The sequence below is a fragment of the Peromyscus maniculatus genome, chromosome 13 (assembly GCF_049852395.1).
Source record: "Peromyscus maniculatus bairdii isolate BWxNUB_F1_BW_parent chromosome 13, HU_Pman_BW_mat_3.1, whole genome shotgun sequence".
Taxonomy (NCBI): Eukaryota; Metazoa; Chordata; class Mammalia; order Rodentia; family Cricetidae; genus Peromyscus; species Peromyscus maniculatus.
The window spans coordinates 47,602,555-47,616,068 of record NC_134864.1 but is presented as its reverse complement, the minus strand read 5'-3'; the positions used below and the strand labels follow the sequence as shown (position 1 = coordinate 47,616,068).

Here is a 13,514-nt window from a genome sequence, read left to right as displayed (position 1 = left end):
AAACCTGTAAAAATTCAGACAGAAGAAATTAACAGTGAAGTTGTTTCAAGTCTGGATCATAAGGTTGCAAAAAGAAAGCCTGTTTTCACACAGTCACCCTTAATTTATCCTGTAACCATACAGCAGATGCCTGATCAAAGGGCTACACAAAATATTTGGGCTCCAGTTGAAATGTTGGATTTAAAAAGATTTAAGGAGGCAATAGTATCTTATGGCATGCATTCCCCATATGTAAAGCAAATGTTAAACTCTTGGTCAACATATAATAGGATAGTACCACAGGACTGGCGGGACCTTGCACAAGGTGTTCTGGAACCCAGCCAGAGACTTCAATTTCTGACCTGGTTTAAGGATGAGGCTAAAAACATAGAAAAACAATGGAGGGATAAAGGAATACAAGTTTTCCAGGATCAGCTTATTGGAGAAGGCCAATATGCTTCAGTACAAACACAATGTTTATATGATGTCCAAACCCTAATTTTATGTCGAACGGCAGCCTTGAATGCATGGGACAGAGTTGAGGAACCAGGAAAAAAATCTGAGTCATTTACAAAGGTGATGCAAGGCCCAAAAGAGTCTTTTACAGATTTTTTACAAAGACTGGCTTCAGCACTAAAGAGAATGGTCTCGGATTCAGAAACTGGTAAGGCAATAATTGAATCTTTGGCCTTTGAGAATGCGAATGCAGCATGCAAAAGAATAATCAAGCCATTAAGGGAAAGATCTGCACCTATGGAAGATTGGATTAGAGAAACAATTAATGTTGAGGCTGATGAGCATGATGATACGTGGGTAGGAGAAGTAATTTCAAAAGGTTTGAGGAGTGTTAGATGTTTTGGATGTGGAAAGCAAGGACATTTGAAAAGGGACTGTAGACAGGTCATTCCTAGAAAAAATGTTTCTTCAAGGAACAATGGCAACAGAATGCCCCTTCCTTCTGGAGTATGCAGAAGGTGTGGTAAGGGAAAACACTGGACCAACGAATGTAGATCAACAAAGGACAGACAGGGTAATCCTTTGCCTCAGTCTTCGGGAAAATACCAGAGGGGCCTCACGCAGGTCCCGGTTGCAAATCCAGTTCAAACCTTTCCTGCAGCCATAGAGGAAATCCCTGCTCTGAGCGATTAAATAACCAAATGCCTATTGGAATAAATCATGCTGGTCAGGATGATGAAACTGAGAGAATAGAAAATTCAGGAGAAAACATAAAGAAAATTTTTTGGCAAACTTCTATGAATGAACAAAGACCAAAATTAACGATAAAAATAAATGGTGTTTTGTTGTCTGGTCTGGTAGACACAGGTGCGGACGTTACCATAATTGCACCAGAATTTTGGCATCCAACTTGGCCTCTTCAGGAGGTAAACGTTCAACTGTTAGGAATTGGGACATTATCTCAGGTGAAACAGAGTGCAAGATGGCTCGAATGTATAGGTCCAGAAGGACAGAGAGGAAAATTAAAACCATATGTGGATAACATAACTATGAACCTGTGGGGTCGAGACTTGTTGCAACAATGGAATACTCAGATTAACATCCCTCCAATCTCAGAAACCAATCATAAACTAGCACATGTTACTGAGAGAAATATTAGAAGATATTGTTCTAATGAGTGGTCACCAGCCATCCATATTATACAAGAACAGGGCACAATAACTGATGATCTTCCAAAGACACCAACAGCTCTACCTTTAAAATGGTTAACAGACAAGCCTGTATGGGTCCAACAATGGCCTTTAACAACAGAGAAACTCCAGGCTTTAGAAGAGCTGGTAGAACAGTTAAATGCTCAGCATATTGAAGAATCAACCAGCCCTTGGAATTCTCCTGTATTTGTTATTAAAAAGAAATCTGGTAAATGGAGAATGGTAACAGACCTTAGAGCAATTAACAAAGTAATTCAGCCAATGGGCTCTCTACAATCTGGGATGCCTTTGCCTACTCTGTTACCAAAAGGATGGCCTCTCATAGTTATTGATTTAAAAGACTGTTTCTTTTCAATACCCTTACAAGAAAAAGACATAGAAAGATTTGCTTTTACAGTACCTACTTATAATAATTCTCAACCAGTTAAAAGATTTCAATGGAGGGTCCTCCCTCAGGGAATGTTGAATAGCCCAACTCTGTGCCAATACTTTGTACAACAGCCATTGGAAGTGATACGTAAAAAATTTCCTAAATCTATAATTTATCATTATATGGACGATATTTTACTAGCTGACTCAAATGCAGATACTTTAGAAAGAATGTTTGAAGAAGTAAAGAAAATTTTGCCTTGCTGGGGATTACAAATTGCTCCTGAAAAGATACAAAGAGGAGATTCTATTAATTATTTAGGATATAAAATAGAGTTATAAAAAATTAGACCCCAAAAGGTGCAAATTAGGAGAGATAGACTACAGACTCTTAATGACTTTCAAAGATTATTTGGAGACATTTCTCATCTACGAACTATTGTTGGGGTAAAAAATGATGAACTGACTAATTTGTTCAAAACCTTAGAAGGTGACAAGGACTTAAATAGTCCAAGAGAATTATCACCTGAAGCTGAGAAAGAATTGGCCTTGGGAGAAAAGAAAGTACATGAAGGACACGTGGATCGTATTGATCCAAAGCTGGATTGCATTTTGGTTATTTTACCTTCTAGGCATTCTCCTACTGGAATATTAATGCAGAGGGAAGATGTTATATTGGAATGGATATTTTTACCAAATAAACCAATTAAAAAATTAAAAACTTATGTGGAAAAAATCTCTGACTTGATTTACAAAGGAAAATTGAGACTTCGTCAATTAGTAGGCAAAGACCCAGCAGAAATTGTCATACCATTAACTAAGGAGGACATTGAAAAATTATGGACAGAAAGTGAACCTTGGCAAAGAGCTTGCAGTAATTTTTTAGGAGAAATTAACTGCAAATATCCCAAAAGCAATAGAATTGATCTTATAAAGAGAGCTGATTGGATCTTGCCTCGAATTGTACGGCAAAAACCCATATGTGGAGTTCGTACATTTTATACAGATGCCAACAAAGAAGGAAAGGCAGGTTACAAATGAGAAAATTTAAGTAAAGTGGTTCAAAGTCCGTATAATTCAGTTCAAAAATCAGAATTGTATGCTATTCTGTTGGTATTAATGGATTTTTCAGAACCTCTCAACATAGTAACTGACTCTCAGTATGCTGAAAGAGTGGTGTTACATATTGAGACTGCAGAATTTATCCCTGATGCTTCAGAATTAACTTCACTATTTATTCAATTACAAGATGCAATCAGGAAAAGGAATCATCCTTTATTTATAACTCACATTCGATCCCATACTGGTCTCCCAGGCCCTCTAGCACAAGGCAATGATGAGATTGATAAATTATTGAAAGAAAATGTGCTGGAGGCCTCAGAATTTCATAAAAAACATCACGTCAATAGCAAAGGTTTAAAAAAGGATTTTTCCATAACCTGGCAACAAGCCAAAGAAATAGTAAAGAAGTGTCCTACTTGTTCCTTCTACAATCAAACGCCATTACCAGCAGGATGTAACCCAAAGGGTACTCAGAGAAATGAAATCTGGCAGATGGACGTGTTTCACTTTGCAGAATTTGGAAAATTGAAATATGTACACCACACTATCGATACTTATTCAGGATTTCAATGGGCAACTGCTTTGAGTTCTGAAAAAGCTGATTCTGTAATCACTCATTTGCTAGAAGTTATGGCCATCATGGGTATACCTGCACAAATCAAAACTGACAATGCTCCATCATATGTCTCTGTTAAAATGAAACAGTTTTTTGCTTATTACAATATAAAGCATATTACAGGCATACCACATAATCCTACAGGTCAAGCAGTTATAGAAAGATCAAACAGAACTCTAAAGGATATGCTAAATAAACAGAAATGGGTAACAAAAACTCCCAGAAATAGACTACATAATGCTCTTCTAAATTTGAATTTTCTGAATGCCAATGAGAAAGGAACAACAGCCGCAGAGAGACATTGGATAATAGAAAAAACTACAGAATTAAATCAGCCTATATACTTTAAGGATGTGCTGACCTCAGAATGGAAACCAGGGTATGTATTACGTTGGGGACGAGGTTTTGCTTTTGTTTCTACAGGAGAAGATAAGCTGTGGGTACCATCAAAATTGATAAAGGTTCGATTTGAACAAGAGAGACCTCAATTAGAGGAGGTGATAGTTCATCAACCAGCATGAACATCCAATTTAAACTAACTTGTATCAATAACACATGCCTTTTCATTTAATCAGATAGTAACTTGTCAAAAGGAAACATCCCCAAAATTAGTCTTGGGGAAAGGTTTTTGTTTTTGTCTTTTAGGAGAATGAAGGTTAAGGAATTTGAAGAACACTGGACAAATGAGACAACTGAAGAAAAGGGACAAATCATCTATCCCAAGAAACAGAATGAAACGATGTATAGGTATATATTATCTAAAAAATTTTATGTCTTCCTAAATGTTTGTTTCTGCTTTTCTCTAAAGATTTAACACTATTGGTCTTCTAATAGTCCCAGTTCAATTAAAATTTAAAGCTGACTTTGGAGTTGGAGAATGGCTCTCTCCTTCTTTAAACTCAAGCATGTTTTTAAAAGGAAAATGCAAACTCCCTGTATCATGCCAGAATAAAAGAGCCATCTTCTGCTATGGTACAGGACAAAGGCAAAATTAATTAAGGGACTATTTTATTACTAATCTCAACTCTTTTGATTCTATTCTGATTCTTTAAACTTTTCTTAAAGTATGAATTTTATATCAAAATTTACAAGATTAATATATATATATACATTTTAAACTTTGTTAAGATATGAATGGTCATATAGAGTACTAACTAATTCTAGAAAAAAGGCTAGCTGCATATATATGTTTTTGTGTTCGAGTCTCTTATCAGTTTTCTGCAGGAAATCACGGCCAGGCCTAACATCAACTGAAGTCTCCAGGAAGAAGATGGGGCCCCACAACAACAACAATTCCACGTGGACAATAATAATATCATTAAGCTGACAAACATCATCCACAGAAATGCTTTGAACTACAAGGTGCTCAGAGCAATTTTGAGATGACTAGCTGAGATGATCCAGTCTCAAAGACTACTTGAATAAAGGACTTGAGATAAACCCTGAACTTTGGCATTATACACAGACTGGATAATGAAGGATATAGTTACCTCTCCTAGAATTTGACAATTAACCTAAAATTTTTCTTTCAGGATAAAGAAAACTTGGCCCATACCCAGCAGGAAGCAATTTTAAGAATACGACGCCCACATTCCCAAAGAGGTGGTGTGGGGCGGGTAGTTTTTTGGTCTTTAATGGGTTTTGGGTCTGGGATAATTTTCAGTATTTAGGGGTGTTGGTTACAAGTTATTGTCAAGGGCTAGGAAAAAGGCTAAGCAAAGGAGATTAGATTTAAGGTTCTTGTTTAAAAAGAAAAAGAAAGAAAGAAAGAAAAGAAAAAGACAATTACTAATTTTAAATACTTTACATTGGATTGGATTGTTTTATATTGTATACAAATTTGAAATTGATATTGTTAGAAAATGCTATATGTATATTTCTAATTGTATTTATAGCATTCATTTAGCAATGTAATGCAAATTTCTGATCCTTGAATGTTATTATTACCAACTATTAGGATATAAAGAAATGAAAGTTAGTAGTTAGACATTACAGTAGAACTTGTAGTCATATTAGATATGTTTTAAAAATTGAGCAAAGATGTTTTAGACAGGTCATCTTCAAACCCTTCAGAGATCTACAGAATATGGCATTTAAAATGTTTTAATAACTTAGAAAAATTTTCTTTTTGAGACATGTCGGCTCCTGGCAGTCCCAATCTACTTCAGAGAAAATATGGGCATTGAAGAAACTGCATAAGGAGTCAACTTTCATTGTGGCAAATTTAGCCACTGGACAACAAAGTATCCTCGAATCAACAGGACAAAATGGACAGACAGAACACGAAACAAGGGACTACTGATTCTTGCCAAAACAAGTGTGGTTATGGCTTTATCAAAAGGCATCATCTGAGGCCAGGACAATATGGCCCCATCCCTGAAGTGGCTTTCGCAATCCGGAAAAGGTACAGTGCCCTTTTCTTCGAAGGCAGCTTAACAGGCAGAGGGCCGATGGCTTCTGTTGTACAATGAAACAGCAGCTGAAAGCTCATGCCTCTCGAAAGTAGACTGGCATTTAATAGAGGGATGTGGAGAAGAAGGGGATGCTGAGATGAAGCCATATATACACAGCTAAGAAGAATGGACAGCTGAATTTAAAAACTGTCAACAATTTCCAGAATTTAAAATCCTGAATCATGACAGGACACTAGTGGAATTCAGGTGTTTCTGGTACGTGGACTGCTCTCACCCAATGTGAGATTGAACTGTTGACCTTGTGTACATCCTACATCACAAATGAGTCTGTCAGATACACTAAGCCTATAGGCTGAAGATGATGCTCCAACACTGCAGAGAAACCTCAGGTGACTGCCCAGGCAGCTGGCTGTTTCTGTCAACTCACAAATTTTTTGGAAGTTGCTTGCATGCACTTCCTGTTTTTATTTTTGTTAGCTAATATTATTTCCTTCTTGGGTCTCTGAGGGAGTTGAAGATTAGTTAGGTATGGTTGAAGATTAGTTAGTTATAGTTGAAAATTAATTAGGATAGAAAGTGCATTAGATACATCTTGGATTTACCAAAATAGGATAGATAATGGAATTATTTCTCTGATTTGTCAAATACCTGTTTAGGTATTTATTACTTGTATATATTGTATATAGTTATTGTACTTTTGTATATAGTTTTTCTTTTGTTAGTTATAACATTTTGCTTTTTTTTCTTTTTATTAAAATAGAAAAGGGGAAATGTGGTGGTAATCTAATTGTACTGAAATGTGATTTTGATTGTATGTTAATAAATAAAGTTGCCCGGGGGTCAGAGCTATTAGAGCCATAGCAAGAGTGTGGCGGTGGTGGCACACGCCTTTAATCCCATAGATCTCTGTGTGTTCAGGGATACAGCCAGCATTGGAGACATACGCCTTTAAGACCTAGGGGGCTGTACATTCAGACAGTGACGAGGTAGTCACGTGTTTGGGTTTACAACCAATGAGAAGGCAGAACAATAATACTATAAAAAAGACATACAGACAGGAAGTAACCCTCTTTCGGGAAGCTGGGACACCGCAGGCAGAAGGGTGAGATATTAGCTCTGAGCTCTGACCTCTCGGCTTTCTCTTTTACATTGTTTCTGTGTTTCTTATTTAATAAGACAGTTGGTTACATTAATAAGATAGGATCAAGACAGGGTGATTCTCTCTACTCCTACTCCTGTCAAATACAGTGCTTGAAAACTTAGCAAGAGCAATAAGACAAGAAAACAAAATAAGTACGACGTAAATAGGAAAAGAAGTCCAAGTATCTCTACTTGTAGATGATGTGAATCTAACCTATGAGACTCTAAAGACTCCACCAAAAAAACCCCAAACAAACAAACAAAAAAAAAAAAACAACAAAAACTGCTCAAGAGTTAATAAACACTTTCATTGAAGTAGCAAGATAGAAAATTTACACACAAAATTCAGTGGTTTCCTATATGCCAATAACAAATATACTGAAAAAGAAATCAGGAAAACAATCCCATAGTATTCATAATACACACACACACACACACACACACACACACACTTAGGAATACACTTAACCAAGGAAATAAAAGATGTCTACAATGTAAACTTTAAGACACTGAAAAATGAAACCAAAGACGACACCAGAAGATGGAAAGACCACCTATGTTCATGGCTCAGGAAAATTAATCTTATGAAAATGGCTATCTTTCTTATCAAAAAGCAATCTACAAATTCAGTGCAACCCCAACAAAAATTCCTGGGCTATTCTTCAAAGAGATAGAAAAAAAAATGTTAAAACTATATGGAGGGGTAAAAAACTTATATGGAAGCACAAAACACCAAGGATGGCCAAAGTAGTCCTGAACAGAAGAATACTGCTGGAGGTGTCACCACCTCTGACCTTGTTAGAGGACAGAGCCACAGTGATAGAAACAGCCTGGCCATGGCAACAGAACACACACACACACACACAGAACAATGGAGTGTGGGATACCAACGGAAGTGCAGGCAACTCCAGCTACCTGATCTCTGGTGAAGATGCCAAAAGTCTACACTCGGGGAAAAGACAGCATCTTCAGTAGGTGGTGCCAGGGAACCCATAGAGAGACTAAAACTAGATTCTCATCTCTGACCCTGCACAAAGCTAAACTCCAGATGGATCAAGCACCTCAATGTAAGATCTGATGTCCTGAGGCTCCCAGAGGAAAAAAGTAGGAGGTACGCTCTGACACACAAGTATGGCTAAGCCTTTTCTAAATAGGACTTTGGTAGCACGGAGCATAGGGAATAAGATCAACTACCAACAAATGTGACCCCGTGGAACTAAAATGCTTCTGTTCAGCAAAGAAAACTGCCAATCAAGTGAAGAGGCAGCCCACAGAAGGGAGACAATCTTTGCCAACTCTCCATCTGACAGAGGCTTAGTGTCCAGAATGTACAAGAAGCAGCCAAGCAACCCAATTACAAAATGGGCTATGAAACGGAATAGGAAGATCTCAAAAGAAGAAACACCTAAAAAGTAAACGCCTAAAAAAAGTGTTCAGCGGCCTTAGCCATCAGGGGAAAGCAGATTAAAACTATTTTAAAATTCTACCTCACCTCAAGTCATCATGGCCATCAAGAATAATACAACATGATGAGCCGGGAGTGGTGATATAGCCTTTAATCCCAGCACGCAGGAGGAGCTCTGTGAGTTCGAGGCCAGCCTGGTCTACAGAGTGAGATCCAGGACAGCCAGGGCTTTACACAGAGAAACCCTGTCTTGAAGAACAAAAACAAACAAACAAAAGAGACTACAAAATGACAACTAACCCTGGCTGGGATGTTGGGAGTGTAGACTAGTGAAGCCACTTTGGAAAACAGTGTAGATAGAGGTTTCCTGAAAGGAAAATAGTAAGAGAGAGACAAAGAGAAAACTAGAAACGGAACTGCCATATGACCCAGTCATACCACCCCTGGGCATGTACCCAAAGACGCTGTATCCTATCACAGATTTTTTTCTTTTAATTTATTTCTATTTTATATCTTGACTGCACCAGTTTCCCCTTCCTCCTCTCCTCCCATCCCTTCCCCTCCTCACCCCTCCTCTGTTTCTGTTCAGAAAGTGTCAGGCCTCCCATGGATGTCAACAGAGCATGGCATATAAAGGTGAGGTAGGACTAAGCACCTCCGATTGTATTAAGGCCAGGCTGGGCAATCCAGTATGAGGAGTAGGTTTCCAAAAGCCATCCAAAGTGTTAGGGACAGCCCCTGATCCCATTGCTAGGTGTCCCACAAGTAGACCAAGCTATACAACTGTCACATATATGTAGAGGGCCTGGGTCGGTCCCATGCAGGCTCCCTGGTTGTTGGTTCAGACTCTTGAGTTCCGACGAGCCAGGTTAGTTGATTCTTGTGATGCCATTGATCCCTCTCAGTCCTATCGTCCTTCCTCCCTCTCTTCAGCAGGATCCCCTGAGCTTGGGCTAATAATGTTCAGCTGTGGGTCTCTGCGTTTGTTTCTGTTAGTTACTGGATGAAGCTCTCTGATGATAATTGGGGTAGTCACCAATCTGATCACAGGAAATCAGGCTACCTTATCCACTCTTACTAGGGGGTCTTAGCTGGGGTCATCCTTGTAGATTTGTGGGAGTTTCCCTTGCATCAGGTTTCTACCTGACCTTGAAATGCCCCACTTTTCCAGTCATCTCTTTCCTCCATCCACGCCCCCAACCCGATTCCTCATGTTCCCATCTCCACCCACCCACAGTCCACCCAAGAGCTCTCTTCCATTTCCCCTTCTCAAGGAGATCCATGTGTTCCCCCATGGACCCTCCTTGTTACTTAGCCTCTCTGAGTCTGTGGATTGTTGCATGGTTATCCTTTATATCTAGTATCCACTTATGAGTGAGTACATACCATGTTTGTCCTTCTGAGTCTGGGTTACCTCACTCAGAATGATCTTTTCTAGTTCCATCCATTTGCCTGAAAATTTCCTGATGTCATTAATTTTAACAGCTGAATAGTACTCCATTGTGCATATGTAGCACATTTTCTTTATCCATTCTTCAATTGAGGGGCATCTAGATTGTTTCCAGGTTCTGGCTATTACAAATAAAGCTGCTATGAACACAGTTGAGCAAGTGTCCTTGTGGTATGACTGAGCATCCTTGGATATATGCCAAAGAGTGGTATGGCTGGGTCTTGAGGTAGATTGATTCCCAACTTTCTGAGAAACCGCCATATAGATTTCCAAAGTATCACAGAGATTCTTACACACCCACATCCATTACTGCTGTACTTACAACCACCAGAAAATGGAATGAGCCTACATGTCCATCAACCAATGAAAGGATGCTGAAAATATGGTGACTATATTAAGTTGCTTTTCTGTTGCTGTGATAAAATGCCATATCCATAGAAGAAAGGATTTTGGGGGCCTATACTTCTAGAGGAATGAGGGTCTTTCACCATCCTGGCAGGAAAGCATGGCTGTGAACAGGTGGTTGGGGCAGGAAGCTGAGATCTCGCATCTTGACCCACAAGCACCAAGAAGAGAAAGCAGACTGGAAATGTCTACAGACACCCCACCCCGCCCCCGCCCCAGTGACTTTCTTCCTACAGTAAGGCCACACCTCCTAAACCTCACTGGAGGCACCAACCTCATGACCAAATTTTCAAAAGATCAGAGAGAAGAGGTCACAAGACCTGCAGGTGGCCTCACATATCTCGACCACATCATATCAATTAGATATAAGTTTACTTTATATTACTATTCGATAAACACTGTAAAGTACACGTTTTTCCTTACAGATTTCCCATACATTGGTTTTTCCCTTCATGTCAAAGCAATGCTGGGATTGGGATACTCTGCTTCTTAGATTCAGACGAAATCATTTACCAATGTAGAGACAGAACTTGAGTGTAAGTCTGCCTGGGTTTTAAAATATTACATGAAAATTTCTGAAATATTTCTAAGCGCAGAGAAAGAAATGCACAAAGAATAAACACTTTCCAGTTCAGTTAAAGGCGCTGAAAGGAATGTGCGGAGGGCAGAAACCGAAACATTTACTTGGCAGCTGAGTTTGTTGGAACATCTATTTTCAGTTTTGAGACACCTGTACTGAATAAACCAACAAGCTACTGGTTAGTTTCTTTTTAGTTTTCTCTGCCTTTTAAGTCAGGGTCTCACTAAGTAGCTAAAACCGGACTTCAAATTCGTCATGATCCCCCGGGCCTCTGTGCTACCACTTTACAGCCTCATTTACATAAAAAAAGCAAGAAACTAAATGAAACGAACCACTAGCACCCTCAGCCTCTGGGAGCTGGCTTAAGTACTTGCTCTTGGCTCCGCCTCTCTCCATAAACGCTGAATCAGACGGCGTTTCAACAAGATCGTTGATCATTATGCTCATAAAGGTTTAAGAAACCCGTGAAGATAAACTGTAGCTCCTGACTCATTATTTTCCAATAGTCTCTTTAAGGTAGCTCCTCCCCCCCCCCCGCTGTCCCCTCCCGTGAATCAAAATAAGATCATTTGGGGGTTCTCTAAACTTAAGAGCGCAAAGCCGACCTGATCAAAAGGCAGAACATCACTTCCTCAGTGTATTCTGTACAATAGAAAGCATTCTTCAAGTCCTAGGAACTTTTCTGTCTCCCCCCCCCCCACCCCATGGGTAAGCATTACCACAACACTTTATGGTACTTCACAACAATGTGCTAATTAGCTCATTTAAATGCCCCGCCACCCTAATTAACAAAGCTTTGAGCTTCCAGTTTGCTTTATCCCATGAATGGATTTTAGGAGAGGTAAAACTTTTGATCTCAGGGTAAAGACCCTTAATAGTCTCTAAAGCCCTTGGGAGCTGCCCATTAATCCCTCTACATTTAATGAGTTCTAAGGATCTGCTAATAAAGCTACAGCTAATTTATCAGATGGGGCCCTCGCCTGGAAGCTGGAGTCGAAATTAGTATTGTTGCAACCCCGTCTTCCGGTCCGCGCCTCCGCACCCGGAGTCCCAAGTTCACTGTCAGGTTTGATAGTCCCCAGCTCTGGTTCCAACTGGGCCAAAGGCTGCAGCTACTCGGTGGCAGCGCGCCCAAGGGGTGACCGCCCCCGCTTCGGGGCAACAACTTGGAAAGCAAGTTCCCGTGACACCGGGTAGGACGCGGGGCGGGCCCCGGGCCCCGAGCGAGCATTCGGCCGAGCCTTGTCTTCTGGGGCCCCGCGGCCGGTGTTGGGGAGCGGGTGGTGGACACCGCGAGGTCTCCGCGCCGCGGAGGGCAGCCCCAGGTTCCGGAGAGACGATCCGGGCCGCCTCGCCCTGCCCCGGCCGCGACATTCCGGGTTCGGCCGTGGCTCGCCACACCCCACCACTGCACGCCACGACCCGGGCTGCCCGCACCCCAGGCTGGCCCCGCACTCACCGGGCGGAGGGCGGCGGGCGTGGCGCGGAACGGAGGCGCAGGGAGCGGAGGAGCAAGCGCGCAGCCATGGCGGGACACCGGGCGGGCGGAGGACTGGGCTCCGGCTCTGCAGCGGACGCGGGCGGGACGGAGGGACGGCGGGGCGGGCCTCGGGGACAGCCAACTGCGGGCCGCAGGGCGGGGCCGCCAGCTCGGGCGGGGTCTGCGCCTCGCCCGCCCGCCGTCCTGCCCCGTGCGCCTTCCTTCCCTGTCTGTCCTGCCGCAGGGCTGAGCAGGGGTCCCCGAGAAGGTCCTGGACACTCCGTGGAGCATCCAAACACCCCAAAGCTCCGCACGGCGATGTGCATGACATTCTTTTCTAATGCTGGAAGGCTCGCTTCGCATAGACAACTATGGGAATACTCTCTGTAAAGGATTGTGTCTGTTTTTTTGTTTTGTTTTTTTCTTGCAAAAGTTTGTAGCTACCCTATGGGGGAAAAATAGAAATATATTTGATATGGGAAAAAAACTCAACAATTGATTCAATTATCCAATAGTACTTGAACTCGTATAGGGTTGTTTCTTTTTCTTTTTCTTTTTTTCTTTTTTAAAGTTCAATGACATTTGTGGCAATTAAGTGTATGAATTTGACCTTTTGTAATGGGGAATGCCTGAAAGGTTTTGAACTCTAAAGAACGTCCAGCCAGATTAGATTTCTAAGGAGGCAAAGTAAGGGGGCTTTTTTAAGTCAAGGAGAACAGCCACCGAATCTGAAATAATGAAATAGTGAAAGGGAAAGGTGCTTTGTGTTAGAAGTCAACAACTGACAGCTTTCTGAAAGGAAGATATACAGAAATGTTTAAAAGGCAAGTTTTAGGACTTCACAGAACCAACAATCTGGGAAGACATGAAGCCTTGTTTGCTCTCTGAATTTTTAAAAATATTTTAAATTATATTTATTATTTACGGTGTGTAAGTGTGGTGTATGT

The 13,514-nt window shown here is 40.9% G+C and overlaps 1 protein-coding gene across 1 annotated transcript in view; it reads right to left on the bottom strand.

Moving 5' to 3' along the window:
• Positions 1-12,707, bottom strand: part of Acadl (acyl-CoA dehydrogenase long chain) — a 44,061-nt gene extending 31,354 nt beyond the window's left edge. The window contains exon 1 of the mRNA XM_006974965.4: positions 12,547-12,707. Coding sequence (XP_006975027.1) covers positions 12,547-12,614 — 68 coding nt within the window. The 5' untranslated portion in view covers positions 12,615-12,707. The remainder of the gene's footprint in view (positions 1-12,546) is intronic.
• Positions 12,708-13,514: the final 807 nt, after the last annotated feature.